Below are 19,861 nucleotides of genomic sequence, written 5' to 3' on the forward strand. Positions count from 1 at the left end.
TTTTTTTTTTCAAATCAAAAGGGGTTATAAACAATTATATATTGTTAAAACGGAAAATTTTTAAAAATAGAAACATTCTAAACGAGTGATAATTTATTGCAAAATATTTAATATTATGTAAGAAACGGTGTAAGGAAATAGAATAATGAAAAGTCATTATTTTTTACTTTTTTATTTACTTTTATTTATTTTTATTAAAAGTATTTCCTTTTATTTTTTTATGGAGTATTTTAATTGTTTTATTTGAAAGTAAAATATTGAAAAGTAGTAGTTAATTTTTTTTATAAAACAATAATTCGTATTTAGTTGTATTATTTTCTCTTTGTCTTTTATGGAAAATTGGTGGTTTATTATGTCATTTGGAAAAATCAAGTTTTGTGTCTTTTAAAAAATTTAATGTTTTATTTTAGTTTATATATATTTGAAAAATATTTTATTTTTGTGTTTATTTTAAAACTACAAAACTTTTCAGTTTTGTAGTTTTATGATGGAAACTACAAAACTTTTCAGTTTTGTAGTTTCCATCATAAATATTTAATAATATATTTTTTTTAGATAATAAATGTTTCATTTTTTGTTTCATCAATTTAAAAAAATAAAGCTTAAAGTTGATTAAAGAAAAATTTAACTTTAATTTTCACAGAAACAAAATTTATAAATGTTGTTTATTATTGGAACTACTCGAAATTAAGGTCGAAGCATTAATAGGTTATTTTTGCATCTAAAATGACAATTTTTTTAAAAAAATTTCTGTTCAGATTAAGAAATTTTTCTAAAATGATATTTGTGATTTTTATATTAATTTTCAAAGAAAGAAAAAATAAGAAAAAAGAGAAGATAGGGAATCAGAGGGATGAAAAGAGAGGAAAGAGTGAGAAGGAGAAAGATAAAGAAGCGAGAAGGAGAAATTAAGAGTTAGATAAATAAATAAATAGGTAGAGAAGGAAGAAAAAGAAAAGGAGTGAAAGAGAAAGGCGTATATAGAATATAAAAAAAAAAAAAAGAAAATAGGAAAAAAAATGACGATGTTTTAAATTCGTCATTTCTGTTTAAAAATAATAATTATTATTATTATAAACAAATAAATAATTTCAATATTTTATTTATTTGTTCATAATTTAACACAAGGTACAAAATTAGAATAAAATGTAAAGAAAAACTATTGAGATGTTTTGATTGAAATTATGTTACCTTTATAAATAAGTTATTATTCATAAAATTTATATTTGTTTCTTAATTTATATCTGAAAGTAAGTATAACATGAATGAATATGTTAATTTTTAAAAGTTTTACATGAAATTTATTCTTTATTTTTTGTAATTATAACGCTTAAAGCTTGTTATTTTATAGAATAAATTAAATAAAAATAAACACGTTCATAATAGTAGGCCTACATAAAGGACATTAAGGACAAAATAATTATTACTGGATGAGGAAATATTATTATTTATATTAAAATACATAAAATTGTGTATTCAGATATCCAGAAATTATTTATTTTAATCAAGAAAAAATAAATATTAATGTCAATTAATTAAATTCTCTGTATAGTCTACTAAATGCATTATTGTATTGATAGAATCGCATAGAACCTTACTTTATTACTTTAAGTTTTTTGTGTTCCTATTAATAAATCGTAAAATATGAAATAAATTCTGAATGAAAATAATTTATATAAAATAAAGTTTTCATGAATATCTGTGTTTTTATTCTTTAATATATGTCAAATCGAATTAAGAGTGGATACTGAATCAATAGGCTGTTTAATAAAGTCAGGAAAAATAGATTCACTGCTAAAAGTATTATATAACGTTAGAAAATTATGTTATATTGATTCAGAAATATTTTAATGATGATATATTTTATTAATTTTCATACAAGTATTTTTATTTTTAAAAATAATATACATGAATGATCAAGATATCATTGAGTCCATCATAAATATTTAATAACCTATTTGAAATCATATCTCATTTACGCTGGAATAAAGTAATAAGACATAAACAAAATTACGATAGAACTTGAAGAATTAAAAAGATCAAAAAATGTACTAAAATTTCACAGAAATATAAAAAAACTAATAAATAATTAAAAAATACAATGATAAACATTGAAGAAAATGACTGAACATCGAGAGAATCATAACGGAAACATTACAAATAATATAAAATTCAATTTAAAAAATAGTCAAAAAGCATCAACTTTACTCACTACAATTATTACACAGTTAATTTTCTTAACTTGTACAAAACTAGATAGAATGCAAAGTATGGCAAGATGTATTGATAAATATTAAACATGAAAAAATACTACGAAAAAAAATTGAAGAATGAAACAGGAAGTGTAAAAAAAGGCAAAAAACGAACTATGAATAAAAAAAAAAGACAGGGAAAAACAGATCTAGTTCAGCATTAAAATTTTATATAAGAAACAAGAAATAACATCTAAGAGCATACTCAATAATATTTTCGTCTGAACAGGATCCAGTTGTAAGTGTTATTAAAGATACGGAGAAGAAAAAAAAAGGCTGGAGAGAATGTCTCGAACAGCTATATAAAGAAAGTAGATATATTTTATTCATGGTAGAATAAAGAAAAAACAACTGACAGAAATGGAAGAATTGCGCTACATTAAAAGGGACAAATTTAATAATGCTTTGAATACAATTCCTAATGGCAAATCTCCAGGAATAAATAAAAGTACAAAACAATTAATTAAAGAAACTGAATTTGCATTATACATATTACTATATTAATTTACGTAATTTTATAAATATTAATTACAGATATACAGTAGAAAATACGAATAATAAAAAAAACTAAGTTTAACATCGCAAGTAATAAAAACTAACGAAAAAATTTAAAAATATGTGAATGAAAACCAATATAGTTTTCAAATAATTGAAATTGTTTTTATTGCTTGAAAATAGAGATGGATGAATTTATAGGGAAAACTCGAATACTAGTTTCCAGAACTTGAATATTACGTTGATAAAAATTCCATTTGAGTACCACGAATACCTTCAATATTGCACCATACATATAGTCCCAGTGGTGAATCCTGAAGTACCCGAAGGCAGTGGGTGCTAACTCAAAAATAAAAAAATATTTGAATAATTATAACTACCTTTTATTCTTGCAAGATGATTGTCTGCGGATGATCCTATAAACCATATTTGCCATTATAATTGTTTTGAAGTTAGAATAAATAAATTTTAGTTTTTTGTGCCAATGGTATATCCTTGTATTTGTCATTGCATACTGACAGCGTCTTTTCAGCATCTCTAGTTTGATTTGTGATAAGAAGGAGAGTAGATCCTGAAAGTTTTCGAATTCTTGTTTTTTAAATTATAATTTGCAATAATTTGTTAATCTATTGTATTTGAGATAAGAGTAGTCTGCTCAAAAAAGCTACATTAAAACTCAAAGTCAAAATTAAAAGTTTGAAATTTCATTTCTTAAAATTTAGTAAATTGTTTTTCGTGTTACTTTTGTTTTAGTTTATTAACTTATTAATATATTGAAATAAATAAAATAAGTATTTTACCAAATTAGTTATATAAGATAATTTAATTCACTAAGTATTCGGAGTATTCTCGATCTGGTATTCTCATTTTAAAGTATCCTGTAGTCTCTTCCATCGTCATCTTCACTACGAAGATGACGACGGAAGAGACTACAGGATACTTTAAAATGAGAATCTGTTTTAATGGAGAGAGAATTAATTGTATGAAGTTTAAAGCTGATTAAGTCATAATTATAAAAAAACGTTACATAGTGAAAGTACAGTATTTATTGACGGAAAACCGTAGGTCGACGGGTTTTGCTATTTAGGACAAATCATTAGAGATAAGCCTACAAGTTATAAGACAAGAACTGCAATAACAAGACTTTATGAGATAATTCCAGGATAGTAATTTCTAAAATATTAGTTTAGAATATAAGAAAGTGTATTTGAAAACATACGTATGATCAATAATATTGCATGTGGTAAAAAATCTGGACAATAGGAAAGAAAGATGAAAGAGGTGTTAAAATTACTTAAATTAGCGACTTGAAAAACACAAATAAATTTATTTTTTAAAGTATTGAAAAAAATATGTTTATAAACAACATAAAAAATGCTTAATTACGTATACAATTTTTACAAGTTTTTTTGTGGCTTATCATCTGTGAACATTTTAAACTGTTTTGCATATTAGCAGAGTCGTATCCTACAATAAGGGGTCCTCTCTGCTAAGAAAGACTGTTTGTTAGTTCCTTGTGTTGAAAAGGGCAGAAATGAAGACGTTTTTGTATCTGTATTTTATATACATATAAAAAATGCTCTTGGGTAGAACATATTCTACGTTATATATGAATAGTGTTTGTGAATAGAGATTGTGCGAAGAATATTTGACAGTAAAATGTAAGACAAACAATCAAGATAATAGTTCATTTCACAAATTTATAAATTATTTTTTAGTTAAAATATTCTGAACTCATAAAACAGGATAAAGATTGATAGAACTAGAGAAAAATATCAAGAACTGTAATAGACTAGTTAGAAGATTGAATAATTAAATTATTATATTATAAACATCTCATTTAAACAGGTAAATATATATATCTGTAAATTAGTCGAAAAAAAATTAGTCTACAATATTTCTCAATAAGAGTTCTATTCCTATTATAAGAGTTCAATCTTCAATTTTATATATTACAAATATATCTGGAAAATATTCTCACAAAATAAAACACATTTATTACTACTTTCGGAACGTAATACCATATTTATCACATCTTCCACAGTTCAAGAATAATTAGAGATCACTTTTCTCGAAATCGATATTTCGAGAAAACCAATATTTAAATATTGGTTTCAGACACCAATATTTAAATATTCGAATACTCAAATGTCCCGAATACTTAGTGAACCAAATTACCTTATATAAATTATTTAGTTAATATTTATTATTATTTAACTTGTTTTATTTATTTCGATATATTAATAAATTAATAAAGTAAAACAATTAGTATTCGAGGATAGTATTTACTAAAAATTACATTAATTATAAACATTCATAGTTTCAAAGTTTATTGATATTATTGTTTCTAATATAAACAATTTACAAGTTATTATTCATAATGACTTAAGACGCCATGTTTATACCCTTTCGTAAATTTCAATAAAATTTTCAAATGAAAGTTTCTGATGAATCAATGCTAATATAATAATTTAAAATGCGGCGTTATCTTAAAAAAAATTAAGCCCAAAATAGTCCTTAAATTTCACATATTTCGAAATGTACATTGATTATATAATAAATACGTGACTAATATCTTAAAGTCTTTTTATAACCTCAAGAAAGATGACATAGTTATTTGGAATGTAAACAGTCTAAGTGTAAAAGACCAAATGTGGTTCATTACGTAATTTTTAAATAAGAAAAACTTAAATTAATTAATATAAAAATAAATTTTATGATTTTTAAATTTGATATTTAGTTTTATTAACATATTTAAATTATTATTTTTTTATTTTTTAAATTACAAATACTGTTAATTCAATGTAATATATTAAGGATAAAGTTCTTTGATGTTTTCGTTTAAATTTTAAAATATTTTTATATTTATACTTGTAATATTTATATTGATTACTTATTATAGTATCTTATATGCTACTGTACTGTACTATGTGTATGTGTAGTATATGTGGACTGTGCTGTAATGACTAGATCTTATAATGCGATTAAAATATTTTAAAATTGATACTTGTAACTGCGATAATACTAAAAAGATGAAAATAAAATCAATTCTACAGAGTTTTACTACTTTTTAAATAAAAACAACTGATATACAACTTTAAAAAAAATTAGAATTATAAATTAGACGATATTAAACATACAGAAAAATAAACGATTGAAATTCAAGTCTTGTAAAACAATTTTATTTTATTATTGTTAACTGATTATTTTTCATTAGAAATTATTTATTATAATATTTACAACATAAAATAAACGGAAAATTAATAGAATATAAAGTAACTCGTCTCATCCTATAAAAAATATATAAATAATTGAATTTAAAATATATGGTATTATCTTAGAAACATAATAATAATATAAGTAGTTTAATTTAGCTGTTTATGGGTTAGAAAATAATGAAAAAGTTATCATTCATTCTAGTACAATCGAAAGGGAAAGTTTTACTTTACAATGAAAACCTATATTAGGTCAATCTACAAGAGAAGTTCTTTCACCTGCTGAATACGAGGAAAAGGTTGAGGAAAATTTTGAAGGCGAATTAGGGCATTGGAAATGTGAATATTATCATTCGTGTTTAGTATAACTTTATTATTATATTCCTTTCTATTTTTAAACGTATGAAGGAATGCCGCTTTACAATCAGAAAAATAACATCTTAATGATGTATATGTAGGAATATTCGGAGTAATTTTTTTTTGTTTTTTGTATATAAATTCTTCCAAAAATTACTTATTAAATATATTATAAGCGTTATAAGATATCGCCTGTAGTACTTAGTTGTAGTACTTACTTTAAACTGTTTCTATAATGATTATGCAAAGGTTAATTATAGAAATCAACATTGTATTATATATGGAAGTGAAGTTTTGTGGAAATTTTTTTTTTACTGGAATTATGATAAAAAATTATTTCGGAACACGTTCCAGAACATGATAAAGAAAGAAAAGAAACGATAACGTTAGAAATACCAAGAGACTGAATTGCGATCGATCACAGAGCAGTCTGGGTTCACCACGTTTGTGTCAGTTGGAGGAAACTGAATCGACAGTGAAAGGTAAGGCCAAAAACTATTTCGATTCGTACGTTTTTGTAAAATTTCTTGTACATATAATTAACAGGAGATAAATTGAAGTATAGTACATTAACACCGGTACGATAACGTAATGGTGAACCGTAGAATTCCGTCTCTAAAATCATATCTGTGTGGGTTGTAATGGTGTCGTTTTTAGAAGATAAATAGTACAAGCTATATAAAATGATGGCATCTATTAAGCTCGTTTGTTAATTTAGAATTAATTTTTGAATAAACTAGGTTAAAAGAATTTTAAAAATTTTTAAATTTACAATTTAAAAAAAAAATTGATGTAAACTGTAGTCTCTTCCATCGTCATCTTCACTACGAAGATGACGACGGAAGAGACTACAGGATACTTTAAAATGAGAATCTGTTTTAATGGAGAGAGAATTAATTGTATGAAGTTTAAAGCTGATTAAGTCATAATTATAAAAAAACGTTACATAGTGAAAGTACAGTATTTATTGACGGAAAACCGTAGGTCGACGGGTTTTGCTATTTAGGACAAATCATTAGAGATAAGCCTACAAGTTATAAGACAAGAACTGCAATAACAAGACTTTATGAGATAATTCCAGGATAGTAATTTCTAAAATATTAGTTTAGAATATAAGAAAGTGTATTTGAAAACATACGTATGATCAATAATATTGCATGTGGTAAAAAATCTGGACAATAGGAAAGAAAGATGAAAGAGGTGTTAAAATTACTTAAATTAGCGACTTGAAAAACACAAATAAATTTATTTTTTAAAGTATTGAAAAAAATATGTTTATAAACAACATAAAAAATGCTTAATTACGTATACAATTTTTACAAGTTTTTTTGTGGCTTATCATCTGTGAACATTTTAAACTGTTTTGCATATTAGCAGAGTCGTATCCTACAATAAGGGGTCCTCTCTGCTAAGAAAGACTGTTTGTTAGTTCCTTGTGTTGAAAAGGGCAGAAATGAAGACGTTTTTGTATCTGTATTTTATATACATATAAAAAATGCTCTTGGGTAGAACATATTCTACGTTATATATGAATAGTGTTTGTGAATAGAGATTGTGCGAAGAATATTTGACAGTAAAATGTAAGACAAACAATCAAGATAATAGTTCATTTCACAAATTTATAAATTATTTTTTAGTTAAAATATTCTGAACTCATAAAACAGGATAAAGATTGATAGAACTAGAGAAAAATATCAAGAACTGTAATAGACTAGTTAGAAGATTGAATAATTAAATTATTATATTATAAACATCTCATTTAAACAGGTAAATATATATATCTGTAAATTAGTCGAAAAAAAATTAGTCTACAATATTTCTCAATAAGAGTTCTATTCCTATTATAAGAGTTCAATTTTCAATTTTATATATTACAAATATATCTGGAAAATATTCTCACAAAATAAAACACATTTATTACTACTTTCGGAACGTAATACCATATTTATCACATCTTCCACAGTTCAAGAATAATTAGAGATCACTTTTCTCGAAATCGATATTTCGAGAAAACCAATATTTAAATATTGGTTTCAGACACCAATATTTAAATATTCGAATACTCAAATGTCCCGAATACTTAGTGAACCAAATTACCTTATATAAATTATTTAGTTAATATTTATTATTATTTAACTTGTTTTATTTATTTCGATATATTAATAAATTAATAAAGTAAAACAATTAGTATTCGAGGATAGTATTTACTAAAAATTACATTAATTATAAACATTCATAGTTTCAAAGTTTATTGATATTATTGTTTCTAATATAAACAATTTACAAGTTATTATTCATAATGACTTAAGACGCCATGTTTATACCCTTTCGTAAATTTCAATAAAATTTTCAAATGAAAGTTTCTGATGAATCAATGCTAATATAATAATTTAAAATGCGGCGTTATCTTAAAAAAAATTAAGCCCAAAATAGTCCTTAAATTTCACATATTTCGAAATGTACATTGATTATATAATAAATACGTGACTAATATCTTAAAGTCTTTTTATAACCTCAAGAAAGATGACATAGTTATTTGGAATGTAAACAGTCTAAGTGTAAAAGACCAAATGTGGTTCATTACGTAATTTTTNACGGTTTAGATGCGTCATCATTCTTTTAACCAATAGGATAATAGACGAAGCGCCTCTAGCGGTAAAACTAAAAGTGAAAATGTTTCATAAAGAGGCAAAACGCAACAGAGGAACTCAAAGGGATAAATAAGCGTGGAAGTATCAGAGAGATTGTAAATATTTTTATATTTTTAACTAGGTAAATATCCTAAATTTTGCTTTCATTCTTTAAAAATATTTGCTAAAATTTATTTATATTTATTTTTAATTTTTATAAATATTTAAAATTTTTACTTATAAAGTTTAAGCGCTTATTTTGGGATTGTTTTTAGTTATTTTAAGAGGCTTTTTTCCCGGATAAAATCACTTTAAAATATAAATATTCACCACATTAATAATACATATCATCTGTACAGTACAGTATATTTAAATTTATAGCTATAATTGCTACAATTTAAGGGGTCGTATGTTTGAACATGTGAAAAATATCAATTAATGAAATCAAATTTCGTTGTTTTTAAAATTAAAAATGATTTGAATTTCTAATTTTTAGTTTCTTTCATTATTTTTAAATAAAAATAATGGTCTATAATTTATTGTTTAGTTATAACTTACGCTTTGCCATACAATTGACGATTTTTTAAATTGGGATGGAATTGATTAATTGGCATCTTATGAGAATATATAGGGTAGATTTCTATATAGTACTATTCTGCAATTATCTAGTTTTATATCTAAATGAATGCTGTATAAAGCTTCGTGCGTGTATTATATGCATATTGTGTATATCTTATACATATCCTTCTACAAAGATGCGCTTTTCGCGTGCATGAAAATAATTTTTCCTCCCTTCAAAAGATCCAAACTATACGGAACTACTTTTACCTGACTTGATATATATAATACGGAAGTTATCCTTATAAAATTCATTTATATATTTTAGTTTTTCGAGGTTTATTGTAATCATTTAACTATTTTTTAATACATTTTTTATTTTTATTTATTATGTTTTTTGTTTTTATGCAAGTTTATACGTTAAAATATTTATCTAAAAAATAATTATTCTATATTAAATTTAAAATAATTTTATTTTTTTATTAACAGAAAGTAACATAATTTAAAACAGAAACAGTAGAATTTTTTGTTTTTTTTTGTAAAATTNTTAAAAATATGTGAATGAAAACCAATATAGTTTTCAAATAATTGAAATTGTTTTTATTGCTTGAAAATAGAGATGGATGAATTTATAGGGAAAACTCGAATACTAGTTTCCAGAACTTGAATATTACGTTGATAAAAATTCCATTTGAGTACCACGAATACCTTCAATATTGCACCATACATATAGTCCCAGTGGTGAATCCTGAAGTACCCGAAGGCAGTGGGTGCTAACTCAAAAATAAAAAAATATTTGAATAATTATAACTACCTTTTATTCTTGCAAGATGATTGTCTGCGGATGATCCTATAAACCATATTTGCCATTATAATTGTTTTGAAGTTAGAATAAATAAATTTTAGTTTTTTGTGCCAATGGTATATCCTTGTATTTGTCATTGCATACTGACAGCGTCTTTTCAGCATCTCTAGTTTGATTTGTGATAAGAAGGAGAGTAGATCCTGAAAGTTTTCGAATTCTTGTTTTTTAAATTATAATTTGCAATAATTTGTTAATCTATTGTATTTGAGATAAGAGTAGTCTGCTCAAAAAAGCTACATTAAAACTCAAAGTCAAAATTAAAAGTTTGAAATTTCATTTCTTAAAATTTAGTAAATTGTTTTTCGTGTTACTTTTGTTTTAGTTTATTAACTTATTAATATATTGAAATAAATAAAATAAGTATTTTACCAAATTAGTTATATAAGATAATTTAATTCACTAAGTATTCGGAGTATTCTCGATCTGGTATTCTCATTTTAAAGTATCCTGTAGTCTCTTCCATCGTCATCTTCACTACGAAGATGACGACGGAAGAGACTACAGGATACTTTAAAATGAGAATCTGTTTTAATGGAGAGAGAATTAATTGTATGAAGTTTAAAGCTGATTAAGTCATAATTATAAAAAAACGTTACATAGTGAAAGTACAGTATTTATTGACGGAAAACCGTAGGTCGACGGGTTTTGCTATTTAGGACAAATCATTAGAGATAAGCCTACAAGTTATAAGACAAGAACTGCAATAACAAGACTTTATGAGATAATTCCAGGATAGTAATTTCTAAAATATTAGTTTAGAATATAAGAAAGTGTATTTGAAAACATACGTATGATCAATAATATTGCATGTGGTAAAAAATCTGGACAATAGGAAAGAAAGATGAAAGAGGTGTTAAAATTACTTAAATTAGCGACTTGAAAAACACAAATAAATTTATTTTTTAAAGTATTGAAAAAAATATGTTTATAAACAACATAAAAAATGCTTAATTACGTATACAATTTTTACAAGTTTTTTTGTGGCTTATCATCTGTGAACATTTTAAACTGTTTTGCATATTAGCAGAGTCGTATCCTACAATAAGGGGTCCTCTCTGCTAAGAAAGACTGTTTGTTAGTTCCTTGTGTTGAAAAGGGCAGAAATGAAGACGTTTTTGTATCTGTATTTTATATACATATAAAAAATGCTCTTGGGTAGAACATATTCTACGTTATATATGAATAGTGTTTGTGAATAGAGATTGTGCGAAGAATATTTGACAGTAAAATGTAAGACAAACAATCAAGATAATAGTTCATTTCACAAATTTATAAATTATTTTTTAGTTAAAATATTCTGAACTCATAAAACAGGATAAAGATTGATAGAACTAGAGAAAAATATCAAGAACTGTAATAGACTAGTTAGAAGATTGAATAATTAAATTATTATATTATAAACATCTCATTTAAACAGGTAAATATATATATCTGTAAATTAGTCGAAAAAAAATTAGTCTACAATATTTCTCAATAAGAGTTCTATTCCTATTATAAGAGTTCAATCTTCAATTTTATATATTACAAATATATCTGGAAAATATTCTCACAAAATAAAACACATTTATTACTACTTTCGGAACGTAATACCATATTTATCACATCTTCCACAGTTCAAGAATAATTAGAGATCACTTTTCTCGAAATCGATATTTCGAGAAAACCAATATTTAAATATTGGTTTCAGACACCAATATTTAAATATTCGAATACTCAAATGTCCCGAATACTTAGTGAACCAAATTACCTTATATAAATTAATTAGTTAATATTTATTATTATTTATTCTATTCTAAGACGTTTGATGATTCACTTTCATTCTATTCTTATCTTTAAGAATCTATTTCTCATATGTCTATCCTATTATGTGAATGACCTTAAAATATATTTAATTTTACATAACTTATATTCTTGATTCAGAAACAATTTTTATCTTAAGTAATAAAAATTCAACAAATTTTCAGTTTGATGGCCAAACGGCTGAGAGGGTCAATTCTGAAATAACATAGTATAAAAAAACGTGTCTAAAAAGATCGACAAAACAAAAACTTGTCTAAAGAAAAATAAGTTTCGGAACGAAACAACCTTTTATTATAAAATACATTTTATATTGCCCAGAAACCTGTCTAATTGGAAACAGGAACACTAATAACCTATCTTGATTAAAGTAAAATTTACTGGCATTAAATATATTAAAACAGATTCAAAGACTATTAGGCTTTTAAATATATTTTTTCTCTGTGATCCACTTACATTTTCCAAGGTTTGAGCATGTCTTTGAAGCATAAAACACTATTCTGGAGGAGAAGCAGCTCTAAATATGAATTATAACATATTTTTAAACTTTTCTTCTTTCTTAAATTAATAAAAACACAGACTTCTATAAAAGAAACACCTGTTAAAGCAGAAAACTCTGGCCAGTATTATCGCGTTTCGTTTTAAAGAGATTTTACTGTATTTTCTAAATTAAAATTAATTGTAAATTCTATATTTATTTTTACAATAATTAAATTTTACAAATATAATAGATAAATGATCAGTTTAAATATATTCACGAAGGTCACACGCCTCAGTCACGTTATAATGTCTTTAATAAAATCATTTAAATTCATTATAATCAAAATTTACAATTGCCTGACTTCATACGATCTAAATTCTTATTCATCCGTTAGATAATTATAAATAACTTACGTAAGAAATAGGTTCCGTTTTCTTAAAACAACGTTACCGATCAGTCGAACAAATCTCAGCTGGAAATAATGACATCGTAGTGAATGTCATACATGATAAGAAATAAGCTCTGTTCATGATGAATTACATATTTTAAATTAATTATTCGTAACATTTAAAAAATAAATATGAAAAATAGGAATCATATTCTATAAAATATTCATCTAAGTTTCCGTCTTCTAATATATTCAGCAATTAGCTTAAACCAGCGGTTTCCAAAGTGTGCTCCGCGCGCCTTAGGGCGCCGCGGCTTTCTCACAGGGGCGCCACGAAATGTTATAAATTTTTTATAACGTTAGAATTTAATGCACTCGTTAGAATTTGACATAAGGCGCCTTGGGAAATTCTGCATTTAGCAAGGGCACCTAGAATCAAAAAGTTCGGGAACCACTGGTGTTTAAGCTTTAAACAAAGATGGACACACTATTTAGTAGTTACGGAATCATTTAGTAGAACTCTGTTATAACATTAGAAAATTATGTTATGATAAAGTTTAAATAAATTATTGATATGATTAAAGGATTAATATACATTATTTTATTATAAATATTTTTTTTATAGAATGACATATATGAATGGTCACGAGATCATCGAGTCCATCATAAATATTCTGAAACGACTGCAGATCCTCATAATGTAGAAAGAGGTTTCTTCTTTTCTCATATCGGATGGCTTTTAGTTCGTAAACATCCAGACGTTATAGCAAAAGGAAAAACTATTGATTTAAGTGATTTAAGAGATGATCCTGTAGTGAAATTCCAAAGAAGGTTAGTATTATTAAATACAATGAATCGGAATATATATAAATATTTATTATATTTAAAATAAATTGTTACAGGTACTATCCACAATTGGTGCTACTCTTCAATTTATTAATACCAACATTCGTACCTTATTGGTTTTGGGGCGAATCAGCGTATTACTCCTTTTGGTTCACTTTTGTAGCGAGATATATTGTGGCTCTTCATATGACCTGGTTAGTAAATAGTGCAGCTCATATGTGGGGAAATAAACCATACGATAAATATATATCGGCCAGAGAAAATAACTTCGTAGCCATAGGAGCGCTTGGAGAAGGATTTCACAATTATCATCACACATTTCCATGGGATTACAGCACAAGCGAATTAGGATGGAGGTTTAATTTATCTACAATGTTCATAGATACCATGGCTTGGTTAGGATTAGCTTATGACCTTAAAACAGTTCCTCCAGAAATGATTAAACAAAGAGTTGAAAGAACAGGCGAAAAATATGAATAAGCGAAAATTTACATATTCAACTACCAGTCGGTTGCAAGATATATTAACGGCTGTTAAACTTGCGAGAATGATTAATTGAAGTGATTTATCAATAATTCCATATGAATGAAAGTTCTAAGGATCATATTTCCTAATAAGTGTGATATTTTGTTCACAAGTTAAATGTGCATATAAAAATTTTATCTATACCGAATTAATGATAAACACTATCGCAAGTTTATCAGACGTTCATGCAACCGTTCTTAAAATTTATATAGGAAAAATATATTTGACAACTGCACACTGTTTATTCAATACGTTAATGTTGTTATATTTTACAAATATAAGTAAAAAATATTTTAAAAAAATTTATTAAGTTTATAATTTTGAATATGATCAATATGAATATTAATATTCCAATATCCATTATTTTATTGTTATTATATATTTTCGCTCAATAATATATAATATTTGGTAAAGTCATAATAGTATGAAAATACTGATAACTGTTATCAAATCAATATTTAAACAAAATTTTAAATAAATAAACTAGTCCACCATGTTTTTAATATTGATTTTTATTTTCTTAATTATTGTGATTGATTGTTAATATTTAGAAAAAAATAATGATAATAAATATTAAAGAATAATAATGTGGATATATAAAATAATGAAATGGAGAGTGAAAATTGGCTATGCCTTATAAAAGTGCCACATAAAGGAAGAGTAAGGACCAGAGCCGGATTTAAGCTGAAATATAAAAGTACTCACTCCTCTATTAACTAATAAATTTACAAGCTTGAGGCCCTAAATTGTACGCCAGTAACTAATTCTTTGAACTGTGGAACCTCGTATTACAAGATTCCAAAATGTGCAACTTTTGATGACGAATCAATGACGATGATGAATCATGAGACCTTAAGCTGTAACTTATTAATATATGTGTAAAATCCGGCCTTGGAAAGGCTATGGAATGTAAAATGATATCGTATTCGAAAAGCAATAATCTATGCAACAAATAAATATAAATGTTAATAAATTTTGATCTTGATTTATGTATTTTTTATATATAAATTATCTTTTAACTGTAGATCAGTATAAATAAATTGGTGCTGGTTTTCAGATTTTTAAGATTTTACAATCAGAAAAATAACATCTTAATGATGTATATGTAGGAATATTCGGAGTAATTTTTTTTTGTTTTTTGTATATAAATTCTTCCAAAAATTACTTATTAAATATATTATAAGCGTTATAAGATATCGCCTGTAGTACTTAGTTGTAGTACTTACTTNCGTATTATATTATTTTTTAATATTTCGAATTCTTAAAATGAATTTAAGAGTAGGTCAATAGTTTCTCCAATGCTTTATACTTCCTTACAAAGTTGATTGGTGTGTTTAAGTAGGTAGAAAGCCTGTAGCAGTATTTGACCCGGAGATAGAAGAAAACACCTCCCGATTTATTTTCAGGAACACATATTTTTTTATGTTTTTCTTCTTACTTCTTTGTAAAAATTTATATAAAAGGAAACAGTGACATTAAAATCTGCATTTTTCCTGCTTATTAGAAAATGTCCTTATATAATTATAATTTTAACTTTTCTTATAGTAGAATAATTTAATAATTAAAAGATAAAGTGAAATTATTTATGATTTAAATCATAAATATGTTTTATTTAAAAATATATTTAAAAGTTTTATATCAGGTTAAGCGTGCATTAGTTTTTTTTATCATACTATTTTTATTAAAATATATTTATAAATTTGATGTAAAAATTGATTATAATCTTCTAATTATAGGTGAAATGGCACCTAGACCAAGTACTACGTTATCTACTGTTACGGAAACAGTATCACAAGAAAAGAAAAGTATTAAATCCGAATATCCACCTTTACAAATTGTATGGAGAAATGTGGCAATCTTCGCTTTCTTACACATTGGTGCCGTATACGGAGTATATTTAAGTTTAGTTTTTGTTAAATGGCAAACATGGCTTTTCTGTAAGTTTACAATTAATTAATTTTTATATTTAATATTTGTGAGAAGTTGACCGAAAATGATTTTTTAAGTAAGACAGCCTACTGCGAATCTAACAAGTGATTGATAATGATAACAACTTCATGAATAGTTGATTATCTGTAAATAGATCGTTTGACAATAAAAAGAGATTATATCAATAATTAATTTAAAAAGTTTAAATTTTTTTCAATAATATATTATGTTCTGTCGTGATATCAAAAATTCAGTAAAGAATGTAAAAATTTAATCATTACTTTTTATAAATTAATATTAAATTTATTACAAAGAATTACAATTCTATATCTTATAATTAATTAAATGTGTATTATGTTTAGGCTGCTTTATTGGATTCCTTTCTGGTTTGGGGATAACTGCTGGTGCTCATCGTTTATGGTGCCACAGATCATATAAGGCAAAATTGCCACTTAGAATATTTCTTTGCATCTGTAACTGTATTGCCACAGAAGTAAGTAATTTAAAAAATGGCTTATATTTATTTCTTATAAAATTAATATAAAAATATATAATTTATTATTATTTATTCTATTCTAAGACGTTTGATGATTCACTTTCATTCTATTCTTATCTTTAAGAATCTATTTCTCATATGTCTATCCTATTATGTGAATGACCTTAAAATATATTTAATTTTACATAACTTATATTCTTGATTCAGAAACAATTTTTATCTTAAGTAATAAAAATTCAACAAATTTTCAGTTTGATGGCCAAACGGCTGAGAGGGTCAATTCTGAAATAACATAGTATAAAAAAACGTGTCTAAAAAGATCGACAAAACAAAAACTTGTCTAAAGAAAAATAAGTTTCGGAACGAAACAACCTTTTATTATAAAATACATTTTATATTGCCCAGAAACCTGTCTAATTGGAAACAGGAACACTAATAACCTATCTTGATTAAAGTAAAATTTACTGGCATTAAATATATTAAAACAGATTCAAAGACTATTAGGCTTTTAAATATATTTTTTCTCTGTGATCCACTTACATTTTCCAAGGTTTGAGCATGTCTTTGAANCATAAGTATAAATAATATAAATTTTTATTTTAAGGAAAATATAAAAGCAATTTATTGTTTGAATGTAGTCATTAAAACTTACCACTTTGTAAAAAGAAGAATAGAAAATTTCCGTAAATAATTTTTTTAGTTCTTTCTAAAACATCTAGCAACGAGTTGCGTAACTTTCCTGGCTGTTAAGAGATATTACTTAAAAAGTAACTTTTATAGTATTAACTATAATTAAGGCAATCCACAGTCTGCTTTATTTTAAAAAAATCTGCTTTACAAAATAAAGATTATGCTATATTATGCTTTATAACAGAAATTTTCTGCTTTATTCTGCCTAATTTATTTATTTATTTATTTTTAATTAAACTTGTTTTCATCACACAAATTTTCTTTACAACTTTTATTGTTTTACGTGATTACGTCATACAGTAAAAGTGATATTGCATATTACTTTTACTGTATATCTTCGACTGGATCAGCTGAGTTGAACATGATGCGAATATGAATGTAGAAATTCTCCTTGGTAAATGATGATCTATTCGGCGTAAGAAGATGGTTTGTAATAGAAAAACGCCTCTCCATATCTGCACTGCTAACAGGAACTGACAGAACTTTTAATGCTAGCTGACTCAAAATTAGCATTTTCCTGATAGAGTGCTTCCAGAAATTTATTGTGATTGCACACTGCTCTGTTTTCATTATTGATCAAAGCTTTGTAGTATGCTATCTCTTCCTTCGGTACCTTTTTCTTAGAGAATTTGCATAAATGAGAAGTTATACTGTCCATTGCTTGGTTATGATTTGGATCTAGGACGTCAAGCTCTTTCCATAACTGCCACGCTGGATGTTTGACATCTAGATAAAGTTGGAGTTTCGAATCCATACCGAGTGGTACACATTATTTTATTATAAATATTTTTTTTATAGAATGACATATATGAATGGTCACGAGATCATCGAGTCCATCATAAATATTCTGAAACGACTGCAGATCCTCATAATGTAGAAAGAGGTTTCTTCTTTTCTCATATCGGATGGCTTTTAGTTCGTAAACATCCAGACGTTATAGCAAAAGGAAAAACTATTGATTTAAGTGATTTAAGAGATGATCCTGTAGTGAAATTCCAAAGAAGGTTAGTATTATTAAATACAATGAATCGGAATATATATAAATATTTATTATATTTAAAATAAATTGTTACAGGTACTATCCACAATTGGTGCTACTCTTCAATTTATTAATACCAACATTCGTACCTTATTGGTTTTGGGGCGAATCAGCGTATTACTCCTTTTGGTTCACTTTTGTAGCGAGATATATTGTGGCTCTTCATATGACCTGGTTAGTAAATAGTGCAGCTCATATGTGGGGAAATAAACCATACGATAAATATATATCGGCCAGAGAAAATAACTTCGTAGCCATAGGAGCGCTTGGAGAAGGATTTCACAATTATCATCACACATTTCCATGGGATTACAGCACAAGCGAATTAGGATGGAGGTTTAATTTATCTACAATGTTCATAGATACCATGGCTTGGTTAGGATTAGCTTATGACCTTAAAACAGTTCCTCCAGAAATGATTAAACAAAGAGTTGAAAGAACAGGCGAAAAATATGAATAAGCGAAAATTTACATATTCAACTACCAGTCGGTTGCAAGATATATTAACGGCTGTTAAACTTGCGAGAATGATTAATTGAAGTGATTTATCAATAATTCCATATGAATGAAAGTTCTAAGGATCATATTTCCTAATAAGTGTGATATTTTGTTCACAAGTTAAATGTGCATATAAAAATTTTATCTATACCGAATTAATGATAAACACTATCGCAAGTTTATCAGACGTTCATGCAACCGTTCTTAAAATTTATATAGGAAAAATATATTTGACAACTGCACACTGTTTATTCAATACGTTAATGTTGTTATATTTTACAAATATAATAGATAAATGATCAGTTTAAATATATTCACGAAGGTCACACGCCTCAGTCACGTTATAATGTCTTTAATAAAATCATTTAAATTCATTATAATCAAAATTTACAATTGCCTGACTTCATACGATCTAAATTCTTATTCATCCGTTAGATAATTATAAATAACTTACGTAAGAAATAGGTTCCGTTTTCTTAAAACAACGTTACCGATCAGTCGAACAAATCTCAGCTGGAAATAATGACATCGTAGTGAATGTCATACATGATAAGAAATAAGCTCTGTTCATGATGAATTACATATTTTAAATTAATTATTCGTAACATTTAAAAAATAAATATGAAAAATAGGAATCATATTCTATAAAATATTCATCTAAGTTTCCGTCTTCTAATATATTCAGCAATTAGCTTAAACCAGCGGTTTCCAAAGTGTGCTCCGCGCGCCTTAGGGCGCCGCGGCTTTCTCACAGGGGCGCCACGAAATGTTATAAATTTTTTATAACGTTAGAATTTAAT

At 25.7% G+C, this 19,861-nt stretch overlaps 1 protein-coding gene and 1 pseudogene across 2 annotated transcripts; both read left to right on the plus strand.

The window, feature by feature from the left end:
- Positions 1 to 6,712: 6,712 nt before the first annotated feature.
- Positions 6,713 to 19,336, plus strand: LOC111629094 (acyl-CoA desaturase-like). Of its 2 annotated transcripts, none has more exons than XM_023372959.1 (5): positions 6,713 to 6,801; positions 16,146 to 16,346; positions 16,701 to 16,831; positions 18,323 to 18,528; positions 18,600 to 19,336. In XM_023372959.1, the coding sequence occupies exons 2-5, from the start codon at positions 16,151 to 16,153 to the stop codon at positions 19,021 to 19,023; spliced, it is 957 nt and encodes a 318-aa protein (XP_023228727.1). In that variant the 5' UTR covers positions 6,713 to 6,801; positions 16,146 to 16,150; the 3' UTR covers positions 19,024 to 19,336. The 2 variants fall into 2 exon arrangements, with proteins under 2 accessions (XP_023228727.1, XP_023228726.1); XM_023372958.1 differs by lacking the exon at positions 6,713 to 6,801 and adding an exon at positions 9,014 to 9,091.
- LOC111629096 lies at positions 13,613 to 15,382 on the plus strand (annotated as a pseudogene).
- Positions 19,337 to 19,861: the final 525 nt, after the last annotated feature.

This window comes from Centruroides sculpturatus, unplaced genomic scaffold, assembly GCF_000671375.1.
Source record: "Centruroides sculpturatus isolate CEXI.00-Female unplaced genomic scaffold, Cexi_2.0 scaffold422, whole genome shotgun sequence".
NCBI classification, from domain to species: Eukaryota; Metazoa; Arthropoda; class Arachnida; order Scorpiones; family Buthidae; genus Centruroides; species Centruroides sculpturatus.